The sequence below is a fragment of the Phasianus colchicus genome, chromosome 1 (assembly GCF_987193195.1).
Source record: "Phasianus colchicus chromosome 1, bPhaCol1.hap1.1, whole genome shotgun sequence".
Taxonomy (NCBI): Eukaryota; Metazoa; Chordata; class Aves; order Galliformes; family Phasianidae; genus Phasianus; species Phasianus colchicus.
Window position 1 is genome coordinate 7,725,001 of NC_143436.1, and position 20,433 is coordinate 7,745,433.

The following is a 20,433-nucleotide window of genomic DNA, read 5'->3' on the forward strand; positions in this document are numbered from 1 at the left end:
CCACCTCCCATCAATATTGGCCACTAAGCCATGCCCCTAAGCACCACATCTACACGTTTATTGAACACCTTCAGGGGCAGTGACTCCACCATTTCCCTGGGCAGCCTGTTCCAGTGCCCACCAATCTTCCGGAGAAGTTTTTCCTAAGCAATTTTTCAGCACAAGAGAGGAAAAAACTTCAGTACCAGAGGTGGGATGAAAATTTTTCAGTTGATGAATTTCTCCATTCATTTCCAAGCACTGAATCTCTCAGCCGTTTAATTGTTCATCGAGTTTTCCTGGCATCCCTTGGGGGAAGACACTCTTCCTGCCCATGTCAATCTGTCCATGCTAACACCAGTTAAATATTTACCTGAAGTCCCAGGAATTTCTGAGGACTGTTAGTGTGCTACGGAGTCACACTGATTCAAACTGACCTTGCCAATGTTCACTTCCTACCCTGCCAACAAGTAGCCAGGCTCACGGGTCTCTTGCAAGACCCCCAAAGAAGTCAACTTTCCTTCACAACCCTCAGCAAAGGAAAATTGATGCTCAAGCATCCCATCAATTTATACTACCACTTTAGTAGCTTCTTAGAAACTTCTACATGATGCCTCCACTCACTTTGGATTTTATTTGATGAAGATTCTGAAGGATGGGGTTATTTAACAAGTATGATGACAATCTGGGTAAAAATGTGCCACTTCATTGGCTCACCAGGTACAAATTCCTCTTGACTAGAACATCGCTTATACTCCTATAAAGCTAAAACTCCAAGGCTTTCTGCAGAGACATTTTTCATTCACTATTTATTTACTCACTGAGATGTTTTTTGCATGATTACTTTGACCCCTTAAGCCAATTTTTTTCAAAATCATTTTGAAACAAGAAGAGTGAAAAAAAAATCATAGACTTTTACCCCAGTTCACAACCTCCAGAGTTGGATTCAGCTCCAGGTTAGACAACTGACTCTATGGAGATGACCCAGTAGCCCAAATAGAGGTGCCTGCTCTCCTTTCAGTCACTGTTCAGTACCATTCCTGGCCACCATCTGCTGCTTCACTTTCAGTGGAAATAGGACCAGGCCTCAAATTACCTCTGCTAAGTAGAAGGTACAAAATACAGGAGATTTGCCTATTCAATGGATTGCTTCACTTGTGTGTAATTTAATTGCTGTGTCAAGTTTTAAAATCAAAACAGCACAAAACTCACACTTCTTTTGTAGTCTAAACTTGCATTTTACTTTTTCCTCATAAGACAACAATTTGCATTAATTCAGGGCTTCCAGTATTGGAACATTTGTCAAAAGAGTTTTTGTACTCCACTCTGTTGGCTGCAGAACTTCAGAGAACTGCATGGAGTGAAATTCAGTCTTTCTTCCCATTTTGCAAGCAATACTGAAGAGGACAAATTCCCTAATGCCTTTCAAGCACTACTCAATATATATAAATATATATATATCAACCAAGAAGCCAATCCCAAACCAAAATATTTATGCATAAAATATGTGGAAAAATATATTCAAAATCCCATCAAGAATATATGCTTGAAGATCAAACAGAAAAAGCCCTAAAACCAATGCTGAATTAATTTAAAAGCCTAATGAGAAAGGTTGTCTTACATGATGGTTCCAACAATGCTACCTGGATTAGAAAGCTTACTGTGGTTGTTACTGCAGACTTTGGAGTCAAAGGCATTCTATGGTTAGAGATACTGTTTCCTTTTGATAAAGTACTGTTAACATATGTTTTCATTTCTTTTTTCCTCTCCTCACACCATCTTGAAAAAATCTTTTTTTTTTTTTCTTTGTAAATAAAACCATTTACATATTTTGCACCATTTCCTAAATCAGACTGTAAGTGACAGCAAGCTTATAAAAAATAGGAGACTAGGGGCTTTGGAATTTCAAAACACATGGAACTGCTTTAAACAATTTAGAAAATTGGATTTAAATCCACAAACTAAAACTCAATGTCTTACAAGCATTCAAGAATTCTTATCCAAAGGCTTCTTCAGCTAGAAGATAAAGATTCCAATAGGCATCATAAGCTCTGAGCAAATTCAAGCCACCTGCTCCACACAGCATCGCACAAAGAAGGACACTGGGCAGGCTGCAGAGCTTGCTTCAAGCTGTGATCTTTTCTTGAATCCACTGAATCTAAGCCCAGAATGAAGGAAAAGCACATGGTGAGAAAGATCCATAGTCGTGGTTAGGGTATTGTAGAATAAATGCTGCGGGACCACACCAGTCCCTTTTAGATCACATTAATACCACACAGGGCCAAGACCAGATCACAGTGTGAGCTTAGATGAGCTGTTTCTCAACATTAATGTATCACCTTCACCCAAAAGGCGAGAAGAAAATGCATTTGCAGTGTTACCCTCACCACTGGATGCAGCACAGGAGCTCTTTCATCTCACATCTTTTGCTGGGCATGGATTTCCCAGTCACTGCACTGCTCTAGGCAAGAAGTTAGAAATGCCAAATGCAGCTGACAATGCAAGTACAACTTGGGTCAGAGGAAAAACTGGTGGAGTGTTTCCCTTAGCCCTGCAGAAATCATTATATACTGATAAATACTCAGACCTTGGTTTTGGAGCACTCAAATCACAAACCTGATACTACTTTCCTAACTATACAGGAAGGTCCAGTGGCTCTGGCACAGAAGACCTGGAGCTCTGTCTCAGAAACACCCTTTACTTCCAGGAGGGAGCCATCAGCTGCAACTACAAGGGAAGCCTCTTTACTTAGGATTCATTTGACACAATACCACATTTTTTGTGCCATAAAATGCACATTCATTTACTTGTCAATTCAGTATCAGTTTTTGTACAGAGGAAGCAACAGTGCTGCAAAAGTGAGGGCACAATATTTGTGTCACTAAGCTTTGTTGCCTCAAGCATTCCTATGAGTAGCAGTTCTGTTAGGAATTCTCCTAATTAAAAGGATAAATGAAATGGGGGACAGATTTCAGCTCAGACACGAACACACTTCAGTTTAGATGTCTACAGGTAGATGTCTGTAGAAAAGACCATTATCTTGAGTAGAGTTCTAGATGCCAAACAAAGTGTCCATCTCTTTCTTGGACAACTTCAAGTGTCTAAGACATCTGCAGAGGACCACAGATGACTGCCCTTCCTATCATGAACATCTCTGTTTGGTTAGCTGAAATGCATTCTGTCCTCTTTTATTTTGGATTCCTGGAAGTGTTATTCATCTGCACACATTGTGCCACATGCTGCCACATGAACTGCCCATGTGGTCCACAAGCTGACACAACAGAAGGTGATGTTCAGGTGAAGCATAAGCTTCCTGCTGTTGCTGGTCTTCTGCTTTCTCTCAGATCTCCTAGGTATCTCAAATGATAAAAGGCACCACTTCAGGTGATCAAATTGTTCCCATGAAGGTTGGTCACTGATTCCTATCCAGGGTTGGAAATGCCAATGATGCCCTGCTGGCCTCATCTCAACTTTTTGGGCATATGTGTGGAAAAAGAAAGAAAAACGAATTTTTGTCCTTTCAGTGGCTTCCCTTATTTAAAAGAAAGGTGTGTTACACTAACTGGAACAGCTTTTCTAAGAGAATTTCTAAGGAGAATACCACATTTGAACTTCTGCTGCATGCTGATGACCTCCTAGAACAGACAGAGCTGAGCCTCTCCCTGAAAGCACAAGACTGACATGACCTCTTCTTCTTTCGGGGTCCCAAATGGCTCTGAATCCTCTTTTAGCTAGACAGAGAGCCTGTCTCCTCTCCTTCCCTACTTTGGCTGCCTCTGCTGCTGTCTACAAAGACTGCCTGCTTCTTTCCAAGATAAAAAAAAAGATAAATCCCCAGGATCTGTAGATGAAGGAAAAAGATACTGCCCCTGACAGGCACTGAGAGCAAAGATCAGTGCTGCAATATCCACATTCCCTGCATGGGGTACAGACCAACCCTGGACACTGCCAGTGATATGTTAACGTTTAAAGCTACGTGTGGGATTAGGAGCAGGTTAGAGTACACAATTTGCCCTGGGCAAGCCTGAGATCACTCCATTTCAAAACAGAGGAAATGCTGTAAATACCACAGCAAATGTAATTACCAGAACGTGATAAACACCACTTTGTTAGCAGCAACCATGGGAGGCTTCTCCTGTTTCAGATGTTTCTGACAATGAGCAGAAAGCAAACTCGAAGTCAATCCTGATGTCTGGATACAGAACCAAGTAGAGATAGCTCTGGTTTGGGCTTTTTTTTTTTTATTAGTTTCAATATGTGTTTAGTCCCAGCTGCTGATGTTGTGATGGAAGGATCCCACTCCTTCACAACACTGGTAAAGTGATTTGGGAGCAGCAACTGCCCGTAAGAAGCAGCTCCTTAGTGCCATTAATTTGGAAGCATTGGGATATTTCACATCAGTATCTCAACTGCCCATATAGACACGGGCTAAATATTTGGATTTTGTCACTGTATGTGCTTTTGAGCCATTTCTATTGCATTTCTATTGCAGCAGGAATGATTTGAGCATAAAATACTATTTCCTGGATACATTTAATCAAAGTTCTGCACTTTTGGGAAAAGAACCAAGAATCACATTTGCTCCCTGTTCTTTGAAACAGACTTCAGAAAACATGGGCTCAATTAAGATTTTAATGGGCAGATCATGAAGGGGCAAATCTCTGAACTCAAACATAACATGCTGCCAGCCTGAAACATGTAAAAGGCAGAAAAACAACTCTTCCATGGGCTATTCTTAAAACTGTTTCCAATCCACATCACCACAGTTGTCTTCAAGGCTTCAGGAATTTTACAACTGTCAAAAAATTTGTCTCTAGGTTGTCTTTGCAAATCCAGCAGATGGAGGTGGGCTGTGGATCCTATGTGCCACCTCCCAGGTTGCTCAGCTCCACCATGGGTCATCAAGGGGATGAGACACTGCTTTCACCACAGCCATTCTGTTTGAGGAATGACCAGGAGAAAACGGTGAAATATTATAGCTTATCCCAAAGCTGTGTCATGCCCTGTGTAATGGATATTCCTGCAGAGGCAGGAAGCCTATGGAGAGTCTCTTCTGACTAACAGACTCGCTGCAACCTCCCAGCTTGAATCAAAGAATGTAAATAACAGAGATTTCACCACACTGGTTGGCTATTTCAGTACGTTATATCCTCATTTTCTAATTCCACGTTTGCTTGTTTTTTGGTTTTTTTTTCTCTTATTTATACCCATTATTTTTTCTTTGTCTATACTCACAGCTACCTCTCCAATAGAGATACATGTAGACCAAGAACAATCTGCCTGCATCCTTCCTACTGATAAGCCATGTTCATGGAGATTCTCACTTTAGGGCACTGTTTGTAGGCCAGGAATAAACTCTTAGCATTTCTTATCCACCCAAGAGTACGGGCTGCTGTTCAACAGAGCTCTCCTGTAGTGCTCATCATTCCCCCACTTAGAATCATAGAATCATAGACTCATTAAGGTTGGAAAAGACCAATAAGATCATCTAGTCCAATCATCAACCCACTACCATCATGCCCACTAAACCATGTCCCTCAGTGCCACATCTATACTTTCTTTGAACACCTCCAGATATGGTAACTCCACCACCTCCCTGGGCATCCTGTGCCAATGCCTCACCACTCTTTCAGGGAAGAAATTTTCCTAATATCTAACTTGAACCTCCCCTGGCACAATTTAAAGTCATCACTGTCACCCAGGGGAAGAGGCCCACCTCACCACAACCTCCTTTCAGGCAGTCATAGAGAGCGATAAGGTCCCTCCTGAGCCTCCTCTTCTCCAGACCAAACAATCCCAGTTCCCTCAGCCGTTCCCCATAAAAGACCCTTCAGACCCTTCACAGCTTCATTGCCCTTCTCTGGACATGCTCCAGGGCCTCAGTGCCACTTCCACAACCCTACACAATGCTTTTATGTGGAAAGAGCTTTCCTGCTCCACAACAAAACAGAAGATATTGAGTAGATGTGGCTGTAATGTTCATGCTTCAGAGACTCTGAAACAGAACTTTTTCCCCATGCAATGGAAACGGGGACTTACATCATCCGAATTTCTATTTGTGTCCTCAGCCAGCATCAGCACAAGCTGTTCCTCTCCTCTGACTTTCCTTTCTTTCTCTCCCCAACTACCATCCAGTTATGCAACTGAGTTTTTTCCACAATAAAAAAATATAATCAAGAACATCCAGGAGAACATAATTGTGCTTTGTAAAGGCTCTGGAAAGACCAAAAGCAAGCCAAACAAGTGAACGTGCTCTGAAACAGGTTTGCAGTGAAGATGAATGGAGGTGACAAACTCATTGAATTTTGAGGCAATTAAGAGGATATGTGCCACCACCATCCAACAACATACTTTGGTTTGAATAAATAGCCAAACCCCAGGTGTTCACATGTCCTTGGAAGACATGGATAGGCAAGGGGAAGGGCACAGGAGTTTGAAAAATTAGTTAAGAGATTATAGAACAAATATTCAGACAATTGTTTCTAATCTCCTTGGGGATAAATTCTAGTTCGAAGAAAATTGTCTTCAGTGAACTAGGGCACACAGCCTCACTTTTACCATCCACAGAATGAGACAGTTCTCCCTCTACTCCTGCCTGGTGATGAAGATGAGTCAGCGTGACAATGAAATTAGGCACATCTAGGCTTGTGTTTTTGTCCCACATCTTGTCTTGGTATGAAACTCTGACATTTCCTCTTGCAGTAGCTAGAACTTCTGCTGGTTCCCTATTGATCCAGAAAATGCAGAACAAATCAGTTCTTTCAGATCTCAGGAAATATATATATTTTACTTCTTGCTTCTAATTTTTGGGGGACATACTCAGACCTGGTTTTCTATCTGTATTATTTCCCTTTCACATTACACAGTGTCATGGAAAATTGTTTCTCTCTCTGTAAGTTTTTTTCCTATTGGACTTCATTTTACAGATAACTGGACAGCAGTTGTAGCAGTATCGTTCCAAAAAAAACCTCTAATTGGGGCAGTGAAAGGAGGTAGCCGCTGCGTCAGCTGCCAGAAGCACCTGCAACAATTTTGGCAGTAATCAGCCACAATTGGCCATGCCAAAACCTTATACTCCCAGTCCCCCGAAAATGGTTTGCATTGGCTCTGTGTTCCAGGCTGGCAGCAAAGCTAAACCTGAACCACGTGGCTGCCCCTGCCCAAGTTCCACAGGGCAAGGATGCTTCTGCAGGAAAATTTGGAAAGTCACTTGGCTGGTGGAGGCAGGATGGACTTTAGAAGGCTGTGTCTGCAGCTTCCATTAGGGACTTGAACTACTGCTGTCTCGGAGCCAATTTGGCTTCCCCTTTGTGAAAATAAACTTCAAAATACATGGGCTGGGAGAAAATATGTCCCTGATTGAAAGACCTCATCTCCCTTCAAGGCAGAATGGCTGATCTGGTTACAGGCAACATTATAGGTGTCCCATCTGCCAGTTGGATTTCCACAGTTTTTGGTTTTAATAAACATTTTCTCCTTTTTCCTTTTTTTTTTTTTTTTTTTTTTCTTTTTTAATCTCACAGGTGCATGAGGAAAGGCAGAAGGGGAAATAAAGAACTTTTCATTGCATCCAGAGTTAACTGTGGCCAATAACTAAACCAAAGTCTGGCTCTGCTCACAGCCACACAAGTTTTTGCACCAAGGTCAGAACTTAGCCCGGGACTGCTGGTCCTGGACCCCATGAATTATCCTTCCCATCTACTGAACAAGACAAAGCATGGATTTTCACATGCGAGAACACCTAACACATCTACAGCATTACAGATTACAGAGAGTCTCGGTGGCTCCCATACTTGGGCTGGACAACAGCTTGAGAACATCCATCATTCATTGTGTCTGCTCCTGTCCCAGAAAACCTTCCCGATATTCACTCTGCATACAGTCCCTAGAATGGCCAGCCCAGACTGTGGCTTGAAAGAATTCAGGCAGGGAAAAATCCAGGTGTACCTGTCTTAGATGTTTGCTTCTCCCTCCTGTTCCAAACCCAACAAAAAGCACTGAAATATTCCTTGTGAGTTACTCCAAGGGAGGTACCAGGAGGCATGCCTGATCATCTTCCAGCAATAGCTAACTCATTACCTTCACTCTCCATGGTTGAAAAATCATGAGACAAATATGATTAATAAGTATGAATAGCTGAAAATCAACCAAACAAACAACACCACCGCCACCATTACCTGCTTCTTTGGGCTGCACACTGTATTTTCCCTTGGGTTCATAAGACATTCACCCTACAGGAACATTGGCCTTGACTTTCCTCGTTGGAGGCCTGGGAGCACTTTGCCTATAGGAACCTGTGTTGAGGAAGGTGAGCTGAATGTGAACACAAACGTTTTCAAGCATGCGTTGCCCTACACCTTTCCAGGTCCCAGCTCCAGTAATTGCTCATGTCCCCACCAGCAATGGTGGGCCTTCTTTGCCCACCTTTCATCCTTCACAGTCTACCTGCAGTGGGATGTCCTCCATCTCCTTCTAATGCTGGAGAAGCCATGAACATGAGGACAGAAAAGCAGAGGAATCACTGAGTTGCTCACACATGGGGAACCAAAGTCAGTCTCGGTCTTTTCTATTTTCTTGTTGCTGTTTGTGTCGTGACACTGCCATCTCCAGCGGGCTTGGAGGAAGAGGTCTGTGTCTCTTCAAACTTTCCACTGCCTTCCCTCTCATCCTGCCTGTACCAGATTTTGTGCTAACACTGAGGGAACATGACCAGATTGGCAAATGTCCCACATCTCCAACCTGCCCTGAGACCATAGTGTTAACATCTCACTTGTGCCACACTCTGTGGATTTGGTCCCATCCAGTTTGCTGCATCTTTCTTATTCAACTGGGAAACACACTGCTTCTGCTCTTGACTATGTGTAAGAGCCTGGGTGCTTGCAAAAAAATCTTTATACAGCTGAGCAAACACTGAAGGAGAAGCCAGACCAAGAGATGAAATGATCTGCTGTGGTTGGGGTCAGATGCCTGCTCATGTACAGAAGTAGGTAGCCTCATGCCATGAAATCCAGAATAATTTAGTGCATTTGGCAGAACTTATTGAAAATGTGGCTCTGGATAATTAAAAGCAGCCTGAATCCATGTGGGTCTCCGCTCATCGCTAGTTCCTGGAAGGATTGCCTTCAAAGGCAGCAGCCATGCATACACACTCATGGCTGCCCAGGCATTTCCTTGCTTGGCAGGCTGGAAGCAGGATAATTTTGAGGATATCGTGTACCTCAATGTGCATAGTCAGAGCAGGCTGTGCTCTGGAGCAATCTGCATCCACTAATGCTAAGCAAGATGGTCCAGATTTCCCAACCAGGCGGTGGGACATCGATGTATTCTCACCTCTTCTTGCCTTGCCCTGCACCACTCTTCAAGAGTTCAGAGGGTGGGGAAAAGCTCCCTTTTCGACCCCAAATTGAGACTAATCACAATTGATATCAAACTGAAGACTTCATACACTGCTTCAGGTCAACCTTGCTACATGACACTATGACAGCAAATGGTCAAGCTGCCTCATAATAAAGAAAAAGGGTGCCTCTATAATGTACTCTAGGAATAGAGACATTTCCCCATTTCCCTCCTTGAAAATACTCAGAACAGCTTCTGGGTGCTACAAATAAAGGAACGATCATGTGCAATGGAAACATCCCATGGATAAGACTATTTTGAAGTCTTCCATGGCCTTTTATTCTCTATTTTATCAGTCTGTGTTCATGTGCGAAGACAGAAAACTGATAGGGAGGTGCTTACCACATCCCTAAGAGTCCCCCATCACAGGCTGAGTGGGAAGATTTGGAAACGAGTCCATGCCATTTCCACCCCAAAAGACTCCCAGGGACATTACCCAAATATATCAGCTATCTTGTGGTTTCCCTTCATCCCAGACACTTTTCAGCAGTTGTCTTTCTCATTTAATGCAGCTCACAACTATGCAAATCAAACACAGATTGTAGGGCAGGGATATGCTCCTTGGGTGGGTTACTGGAAGGAAAACAAAAGCACAGTAGAACATCATTAAAATGAGAAAGAAGCAATGGGCATTCTCTGTCATGGTATTTTGTTGCTTCAACAAGCTGCAGGGAAAGAAACCTAATGTAAAAAAAAGAATATCAAACCTTTATTGTACCCAATTTTTATCTACTTTGAGGTCATTTTGCCTTGCCCTTGCCACACTGGAGTTTTAAACAGAGTATTTTCTATTTCCCTAGTCCCTTAGGATCAAGGAAGGGAGGATCCTTCATGTGGCTCATGCTGCAAGAAAACACAGATACGTGGGAAGTACATGGGAATTAAAGAAAACTGTCTTAACCCAGCCAGACTGCAGTGGGCTCCACAGTACACACCACAGCACAAGGATGGGTTGCCCATGACCAGCACTTTCCAGTCCTCCAGTTCCTCTCCTAAAACCCAGAGCAGAGAGGAAACTGCCAGAACAAACATAATGCAAGTCCTTCTCTGGTAGCCCAAGGAGCTTTTGTGGAAGATGCTGTTTCTCCATGATTTAAGCCTTCATGGGCTTACGAAGTGTCTCTGAATGTGAGCCATGACCATCCACCCAGCTGAGGTCACCAGGACAAGGAAGAGGCTGCAAACACTGCTGTCTGGGGATAGGTTCAGGGAGTGACCCAATCCACTGGCTGCCAGTGTATTCACGTGCCCTTTGTTGAAATACAAATAGCTCTGAAACTATTTCCTCCATTTCCGCAGAGGAAGAATGCCATTTAATTCAATTTTTGTTTTGTATAATAATGGGAAAGCCAATTATGAAATTACAATTGCTTTTCTTATCTGGTTCCTTTTTTAGCTGCTTCAAAGCCTTGCAGGTGTTATAATCGGGTCATGAGGTGCTTGTTACAGCAGTCAAAGTGCCACTGGAGAGGAAGACGATAAACAGACATTTGTAGATTGCCTGCTAACTTGTTAGTTACCTTGCTTTTTATTAGGAATGCTGACAACTTTCATGAAAGCTTCATTATTACCCATAGAAATCTCTGAGCGTCTCTCAGAAATTGAGAAGGAGATTATTCACTGAAATCAGCTGAAGTAGCAGCCAGGCTGCAGATCCGATGCTTGTGAGGGGAAGAAGCAATGCATGGAGAGATGCTCAATGAAGGGTATAATCTCCTCCTGCAAACTGAATAAGCTCAAATGGAGGCCAATAAAAATGAGCCTCCCCATCAACTTATTAACAAAACCAGGAGCTAAAACTCCTCTGAATAATAACTAACTGCAAGCACATTCAACACTTCCATAGACTTTCCCCTCATACTTCCATAGACTCTCCATAGAACAGACTTCGAGTTACCATGCTGCAATCCTTCCTATGCAGACAAGGCAGCAAGGTCTCAATTAAGAGACTGCACAGCCCTACAGAAAGCCATTCAGGGGGAGAAATGTGAGCTACCAGCTTCGCACTGAAATGTGAAATCCTGCATGGGGCACTGCAAGAGGGGAAACCACAGAAATCAACTCCCCGCATGCAGAAAAATACCACTTAGCATGTAGCAAAATCTATTATGGAAAGAGGCATTGGCACATCTGGATGCTCTCCAGACCTAGTGAGGAGGGTGATGATGCAGTGCCGAATGCTCATATCTATCTCCCAAAGAAAACTGAGGAATTGGATTTGATGATCCTTGTAGGTCCCTTCCAACTTAGGATCATAGAATCATAGAATGGCTTGCATTGGAAGGGACCTCGAAGATCATCCAGTTCCAATACCCCTGCCACTGGCATGGTTGCCAGTGATGAGACACTAAATCAGAATGCTCATACCCTGTTCAACCTGGCCTTGACACTTGGGATATTCTATGATTCTATGACCTCTAGGACTGCTTTCAAGGATGAGAAAAAAGAAAAAAAAAAAAAAAAGGTCCCAAGTCTGCTCCCTAAAAGCATCAGGAGCTTTCAGCAATGCAACTCCAGTGCCAGTGGCTGCACCAACCTGCGGACAACAACTGGGCATAACAAGGTTTAGTGAGCAATGTCAGAGCCACAGGGGGAAGAAGTGGATAGAGGCCAAGAGGCCCCCGGGGTGCTTCCCAGAGCCAGAAGGGAGCTGAAAGTTGTACTTCAGCCAGCACAGCACAACACAAAAAGTGCAAATTCTTTGATGCATCTGCAGGTCTTCCCTTGGGGCATCAACTTGAGGCACAACAACAGAGCTTTTAAGAATTTTAATCAGGTTTTTATTACTCCTTAATTGGTCCTTTCTTTAATAAAAACACCTTATTAAAGGAAACTGCTGCGACTGCAAGATTTGTTTTATAGGCAACTACTGCATTTCTTCAATGGGTGGGAGAGTGGGAAGAACAACCTAAAACCATAACTCCAGAGGGGAAAGGTAGAGTTCCTGTGTCATTATCTCCACCAAAATCAGCTCTTAAGCTTTAAACAGAAGGGAGAGGAGTTGCAGTGATTCATTACACTCCCATCCCGCAGCTGTGGTGTGGTGGGAGCTCGGGGCTTTAGCACCAATCCTGTGGCAAATCAAAGCAAAGCAGGAGGTCTGTGAGCATCTCTGAGAGGCTAAGAAAGGTCAGGACAGAGCCCAGTTGATTACAAGCATGGAGGCCAAAATGGAACTGCCTGAAGAAAGGACAGCTGAGCTACTGTTGCTCTCCAAAGTGGCCAGAACAGGGACCTGAGTGAATTTATCAGGCTGTGGGGTTGTTGGAAAACCATGGATAGCAGTGCCTGGCCCTCAGCCCAGACTGAAGGGGCTTAAAGACGCAGCTGGAATCAGCTTCCAGCAGCAGTAGCAGCCAGGATGAGGAATGTGTTATCCCCAGCAAATTGTCTGGGGTCTGGCCTCCTTTTACCATGTGCCCAGGGGCTTTCTGACAACTGAAAGGTTTTCCTGTGCTCTGTATCCCTTTACTTTGTCAGCGTGTTGAGGATTTCCCACGCGTCTATTTGCTCCCCAAGCGCTGGGCAGGGCAGGAGAGAGGAGGAGAAGGAGCCAGCAGCTTTTCATCCCATGGGACAGCCCTGATGGGGCTGTGAGGAGCACAGGGAAAAAGTCTTTTGGAGCACAGAATCCAACTTTAAGCCAATTTCATCACTCCTTTGTTCCAAACCAGCTAACAACAGGCTGCTTGTTGTTGACAGAGCCACATGTGAAGATATCCCAAGACTCAAATGCGGGACCTCAGTTCCTCAAACTAGACCTTCACCTTCTGGTTTGAGGACATCAGCACTTGATCCCATCACCACTGGATCTGAGAAGGCAAAGCAAGGAGCAAAACACCAACCATGGCCGTTGGGAAGAGATGCCAAGAGTAATGAAGAGAAGGGTGCTAAGTGCTAGTGCTAAGAAAGGGAAGCAAATTCCCAATGCAGTAGTGGCCAAGAAGCCTACCTCCAACACAAGAGCACAGGTGCATGGGCTGAATGGGAGCACAATCCAAACTATTTTTAACTGGTGCAGAGGAAGCTTTTACTTTTCACTGCAAAAGGAAGCAGACAATGTGGCCGTCAGTTGAGCTCAGTTTATTCCCTCACAGGGTGTGTGCAGGAGTATTTAAAGCCCCCAGCTCTGCCTGTAATTCCCTTTAATCTGCTCGCAGCTGTGTGGGGTCAAATAGTGCAGCAGCTGAGATGCACTTTTGATCCATATGCTCTAGGTTCTGCCCTGTGGTTTCCATTCCAGCTAACAGGTGAGATGTACCGTTGGCATCAATAAGCACCAATCCAGCAGGGATCACTACTTTTGACTCCAAATGTATATTTGAATGCCAACAATCCCTCCTCTCTCCCTAAAATGGGACAATGGCACTCTCAGGGCATCCCAAGGACTGGGGTCATGCCCATGGTGCCACTGGCCAGGTGGGCAACACAGCAGTTTAAACTTAGCCCATGGGAAAAGTCTTAGTTAGCTGCTGCCAGAGTTTCTGCCATCACAAATATTGTGCATTGTACAAATCCACAGGACACAAGAGATGACACATGCTCCCTTCCATCCTGACCTAAAGAGATGCTTCAAATGTTCTCAGCTCCCCATGGAAACCACCAGACTCATAAAACAAAATTTGGCACTAAAAGAAAGAGGTTTCCAAGTTCCACTTCCACAAGTGTATATACCCAGAACACAACTGCAGGTTGCTCCTCTCTGCCAAAGAAGTGTTTATGAAAAGCTTGCATTTATTACAAACACTACAGCCCCATAAAGCTCAGAAGCCACTGGCAACAGACATCAGCGGACTTTCCATGCTAAAAATATACTTTCTTCAGGGAGAATTGCCTAGAAGGTGAATTACTTCTCGTATTCTCCCTTGGGAGGAGAAAGGCACCTTATTCAGCTTGCTCCAAAGCAGGTGCTGGCATTACTCAGACAAATGTGCCCTCAGAAGTCTCTATTCCCCCAGCAGCTACAAAGGCAGCTTAGCACAATTACCTCCAAAGTCAATGTTTATGCTGCTGTGTGAATTAGGCAAGAATAATCCCTCACAGTCTGCAGTGGTCCAGACAACAGCCGAACCAGGAGCCAAAAAACTCTACTCACATTTCCACTGAAATCAAAGTGTGGGTTCTGCAGACAGCAAAACCTGAAATGACGACAGGATCCTAGTTGATTCTGGTTTCCCATCTATTGCTCATGACCAAATTAATGTCAGGCTTTGCTCAGCCCCAAGGGAAGTTAAAGAGTCAGCACAGAGGTGAGCACTGAAAGCAGAACTTAACATCATCCCACCAGCAGGGTGTTGTCTGCCAGGGGTGGTGCCAATGGACCAGGAAAATCAGGGACCAGCCAATCTGCATACATATATACATATAGATATACACACATACAAATGACACTTGAATGTCTGTGCCCACCTAGAAAACAAGCACCAAAGAGCAAATAAATCCCTTACTCGATTGTCTTCTTGGATCTCCCAGTCACTGGAGAAGCTCAGGGCATGCTGTGCCTGCGAGCAGTTGGAAAACTGGAAAAGGCTGGCGAACATCCTCCTGTTCTCCTGGGTGTCCGGGAAAATTGCCTCCTGGAAGTTCACCCCATGCGGCAGGAGGATGTAATTCTCATCCATGCTGAAACACAAACCACGGGGCAGCTGCTTTGAGGCTCTATGGCAGAAGTCAACGTTGTCCCCCAGCCCAGCCAAGTGCCACCAAAGTTGCACGGACAGACTTTGAGCCAACGCATAGCTCTCAGCACTTTGCTGCCTCTATTCTCTGTGAGTTTGACCTGGTAGCTGCAGGGAGGACCTGACATGCTCCTGCTGCTCTGCAGATATAAATGAGTTCCCAAATACATCAAATCTCTCTTTCGGCCTTCGGTTTCTACTGAATTTGTATTGCTTTGCTCTTGACCCCTGAGTCTAAGTGTTCCTTCAGAGTCAATAAATAACTTTTGGAAGGCACGTCCTTAAGATATTGTCCCAGACTGAGCACTGGACAGCATCAGAACTTGTTTTGCTATGCACCCAGTGTAAGGATATAGTGAGCATTTTGAAACAAGCCACAAAGTAACATTTTGCAAATGCTTCTGGATCGAAAGGTCAGGGTGATGGCTCTGTTCCCACATTGTGGTTTATTTTCTTATTCTTTCAATGAGCCCAAAGTCACGATTTGGCTGGGGCCAAGAGAACGCTGTCGGGTGTGCATTTGGGGATTGCTCCTATACTCTCATGCCAAACTTTGGAGAACAGGCACTGGCCCATCTCCAGCGCTGGAGAGGAGCTCTGACCATGAAGAAACAAAAGCAGCAGCACCCAGGGGCTGCTGCTTTGGCAGCTCAGCACTAAAGCAGCGCTGGGATATCCCAGCTCGGGATGTTTCTTTGGGGTGAATGTACAGAAGATGCAATACTACAGGGAGAGCAGCGGGACAACCCTCCCATCCCTGGAGGATGCCCGGAGCTGTGCCACAGCACCCAGACCTCCCCCCTCGGACCCCCAAGGCCGGGACTCACCGGAGGAAGAAGAAGTAAGCGTAGCCCTGCATGACGGTGTGCGAGTGACAGGAGAAGTAGCCGAGCCCGGTGAGGTTGAGTCGGGAGCCGGCGGGCACCTCCAGCATGCTGCCCCACGCTTGGTCGCACAGCAGCTCGATCTCAGCCGAATAAAAGAGTCCTCCCGGGTTGTGCTGCGAGCTGGCACCGGAGGGGGGGTCCCGTTGCCAGGGCAGATAATTGTAAGCCCCGTAGGGATCGGGGTGAAGAGCCAACACCCGCGCGTAAACGATGATGGAAGCCAGCTCGGCTCGGCAGCCCTCGCTCAGCGGTCGCCACTCGGCCGGCAGCTGGCAGCCCCCCCCGGCGCCCGCCCCGGCCCCCAGCCCCAGCGCCAGCCCCAGCAGCAGCAGCGGCCCCGCGGGCGGCGGCATCGCGGGAGGCTCCGAGCCGGGGGGGGGCGAGCCCGGCTCCGCTCCGGGACCGGCACCGGGACTGGGGAGTGGGGATGGGAATGGGGGAGAAGAAAGGTGAGGGACAGTCCGGAGATGTTATAGGTGAGGGGGTTATAGAAGGAGAAGGGATGGGGTCGAAGCAAAAGGTGGGAAAGTCAAAGGTGCCCCCAGTAAATTAATATAATAATAGTGAGACTTAGAGAGTTTGGGGAGTGAAGGAGTGAAGATGCAAAGGGGTGAGGGTGCGAAGGGGTTGAGATGCGAGCAGCTGAGATGCAAAGGGGAGGGCTGGGAAAAGGGAGAGACATGCGAAGGGGCAGAGATGCGAAGGGGAGGGAGGGAAATGGGAGAGGTGCAAAGGGGGAGGTGAAAAGGGAGGGATGCAAAGGGGAGGGTTGAGAAGAGGAGGGATGCGGAGGGAAGAGGTGGACGGGACGGACGTGCAAAGAAGAGAGGTGTAAAAGAGCGGAGATGCAAAGGGCAAAGCACAGCCCCGGGGGGGGTAAAGCTGCCGCTGGGCATCCCCCAACCCCACGGGGAACATTGGCGGTACCCGGGGCTCGGGGAGGTGGAGAGAGGTCCAGTAGGGAGGGCAGGGACTGAGAGGGAGGTGCCAGATCCCACTTGCTATTTCCTTTCTTAGAAGCCTGCAACTCTTTTTCAAAATGCAGCTGGTGAGAAAGGACCTGGTGTAGGGAGCCTGCTTTGGCAGGGGGGTTGGACTCGATGATCTCTGGAGGTCCCTTCCAACCCCTACGATTCTGTGATTCTGTAAAAATAAAAAGCCGGGTTTCTGAGTGGTCACTTCCCACCTCTTCTCCGTAGAACTGCGGCACCCTGGGGCTTCTCCAGCTTTCGGGCAGATGGCTCCGAGCCCGACCCTTCTCCTGGCACACACATTGCTGCGGAGCTCCCGACCATCCCCAGGGCCCCCTCACCATCTGCAGCCCGAAATAGCTCCTTCTAGTTCAGTTTTGTCCTTTTCCCACATTAGATCTCACTGGTAATAACGTGGCCAAGAAAGAGCTTGGGATGCTGAAAAAAAACTTCTGTTGGAATATGACTATCATGCAGATGTGGTCCTGGTTAAATCTCTCCCTAACGCTGATGACTACTGAAAGCTTGACTGTAAGTCCTGGCTGATTCCTTTAATCCTCTCCTCTGTCTGTCTGTCTCCATCTGCTTCTGCTCTCCAGAAGGACTGGAAGCTTTCAGGAGCAGAAGATGCCTTTTTGTTCCTCGTTGGTGCTGTACCCAGAGTGGGGGGTCCCCGTGCATGGACAGCATTGGAAGAAATGTGTGAAATAATGAATCACGAGTTAAACAACGAGCTAAGCCAAGTTCATGACAGTGAGACATTTTCAGTGACAAGCGTCTCCCTTGGGAATAACTTCACCAGATTCAGCTGTTTGCTGCCAGAGAAGTTTAAGAAAGGTGATATTCCTATTTCATGATGGCACGGTCCCATGGTGAATTTAAAATGTAGTTTTATGCAAGAGCAGCAAAGCTGCTAAAACAGAAGCAGATTTTTTTTTTTTTTTTTTCAAACAAATCCTCCAGAATGATAAATGTAGCTTTTATAGCATTTTTCACAATCTGTTTCTTGGAAATCAACAAATCGTTTCATAACATTCGGAAAAATCTGAACATGCAATCTGAAAAGACTTCTTTGAAGAAAACATCCTCAGGAAATCCCAATAGATCAACAAGTTTAACTTTCTTTCTTTCTTTCTTTTTTTTTAGTGTTAACCAACAGGAAAAACTGTTTCTGCTTTGGAAACTAAAAGGAATAAATTGTGGCAGAGGAGGCTTCATGGCTTCATTCATTACATTTTAGATAGGAAATAAGAACAAAGGAGCAAAATAAAGAACTGAGGCTATTGCTGACTTGGAATCATGGAATCATTAAGGTTGGAAAGGGCCAATAGGATCATGGGGTCCAATCATCAACCCATCCCCACCACCATGCCCACTAACCACACCCCCAGTGCCACATCCACCCTTTTCTTGAACACCTCCAGGGATGGTGACTCCACCACCTCCCTGAGCAGCCTGTGCCAATGCCTCACCACTCTTCTGAGAATAATTTTTTCCTAATATTCAACCTGAACCTCCCCTGGTGCAACTTAAGGCTGTTATCTCTTGTCCTATTGCTGTTACGTGGGAGAAGAGGCCAACCCCACCTCACTTCTTTCAGGTAGTCACAAGTCTAGGGCAGTCCTCAAGGCATTTTGTGCAGTACAGTGCACACAGAGGCCTTGGCACTGACCTCATAGCTGGGCTTCTTTTGAGAAAGGATGCTTTGAGACATGGGTGAAGACATGGGGATCACAGAAGGAGGAAAGTGCGGCAAGTGATGGCAGAGATGTTCAGTCTCTCCATGTAGCACATTCGGCATTGGAGCTTGATGGCTTCATCAGCTTGAATCCCATGTTTGGTGCAGGCAGCAACACACAGGTGTGTCATCACTCCCAGCTTCTGCAGAACCCCAAGAAGCTGATGCAATATTTGTAGCCATAGGTTATTTTGTCCCAGAGACCAAATTCTTACGGACACATGAGACACAAGCGCTATTTCTTCTGTGTATACATAAAAGATTGATATCTTCTGGGAAGAAGAGAGCCAGATTTAAGCTCCATCTCTGTTTACTGTGTGTTGCAAGTGAGTAATGGCCAACTGTCCCCAGAGCACTTGGAAATATTTAATCTCAGCTGAGCACGTTCAGCCATTGCTCACGTTTTTGTTAGCCACCACATAACAGCTGGGAAGAGGACAGGGAGAAAGAGAAAGGAACACAGGCAGCTCAGAGCCAGAATGTGGAAGTGTCTTTAATTAATGCCACTGTTAATTGTCTGAATTAAACTGCTCACATATGACCAGAGTCCTGGAATCAGTGAGCCGTCTCACAAAACACAAAAGCAATTGCTAGCACACACTGGCTCTGTTTGATGCTCTCCAGTTCTCCTTTTGGCAGTGATTACCAGAGTGTGGAAGCAAGTAATTAGTGTTCTTTGGAATTTCTCTGTGATCCTGCAGAGGTGGTAGTGTCAGCACTGTGAGGACACAGGAGTCCATAGGGCTGATTCAGAGCTGAATGAGCTGAAATGAGCTTGGCCCCAGTTCTTGAACAGATACAGTACACATAAAATTAAAATACCTCTGACCTTAAAGTGCCTGGTTTCTTTGCTGTCTTCCATTTATGTTGCTGTTTCTGGTACAATTGTAAAGGTTTGGGGTGGCTCCTCTCATGCCCCCTGTGAGATGTCCCCTGCTGGGACCTCTTCCTGTCAGAAGCTCATCAGTGTGTAACTCTGCCTTCCATCCAAACAAGCTGCTCCCTTGGGCTGTTTTCCTTGAGTTCATAAACCATGTTCAGACCAGTATTTTAGTAAATAATTACAGCCATCTGCACTTGGATCACAATGATTAATGACATTTTGCTCTCAAGTTTTTCTCTACCAAAGTCAATTTTCTCTACACCGTCAACTGTTTTCCTTCTCCCTTCATTTCTGAGGTAGTAAAAAGAAGCACAAGCACCTGAATCCTTTCCAGCAGCCCTCTCTCTTCCAGCTCTTGATAACATGGAATCAGTGACACAAAGTGAGGATTTAGGAACCCCCCCTGGAGGCCACATCCTTCAGATCTGTGTTTGCTTTCTCTGCGGGGATCCACCATCTGATCTGAGACGGACTTCAGTACAGCATGAATATTTCTTTGCTGTGAACTCAGCATGGGTCTGACAAGTGCTGTAGCCAAAAGGAGCTAATCAGAGGAGCGTCAACAGAGCCAATTAGCTCTCAGGCCATTCATGCATGTGCCACAGTTATTCACTCACTTCCTCCGCTGAGATAGGCTTGTAGGCTTTGAGACAGGCTTGTGGCTTTCCAGGCAGGAGCTCTTCCTTCTCTTTCTCACATCTTTACAGATATTCAGACCAAAGGTTTCTCTCTCCAGACTGTGCCATCTTCTTTCCTGTTTCTATGGTGATACGAGTGATTTAAGCCTTTTAATAAAATATAGCTTGTCTCTGTCTCTTTTTGCCATTAAAGTATTGACAGAGTGTTAGTCCAGGTATCAAACAAGAGCACGGTACTTGGAGTCTGGTTGCCTTTCTGATGG

General features: G+C 45.4%; 1 protein-coding gene across 2 annotated transcripts in view; it reads right to left on the reverse strand.

Annotated features, from left to right (window-relative positions):
* The window catches only part of CCDC3 (coiled-coil domain containing 3), a 44,563-nt gene extending 27,883 nt beyond the window's left edge, over positions 1-16,680 (reverse strand). Inside the window, exons 1-2 of one of the 2 annotated variants that reach the window (XM_090134815.1) lie at positions 15,881-16,680; positions 14,823-14,997 (exon numbers count right to left, since the gene is read on the reverse strand). In XM_090134815.1, coding sequence (XP_089990941.1) covers positions 14,823-14,997; positions 15,881-16,293 — 588 coding nt within the window. In that variant the 5' untranslated portion in view covers positions 16,294-16,680. The remainder of the gene's footprint in view (positions 1-14,822; positions 14,998-15,880) is intronic. The other variant, XM_031616159.2, reaches the window with a different exon arrangement.
* Between the last annotated feature and the right edge of the window lie 3,753 nt (positions 16,681-20,433).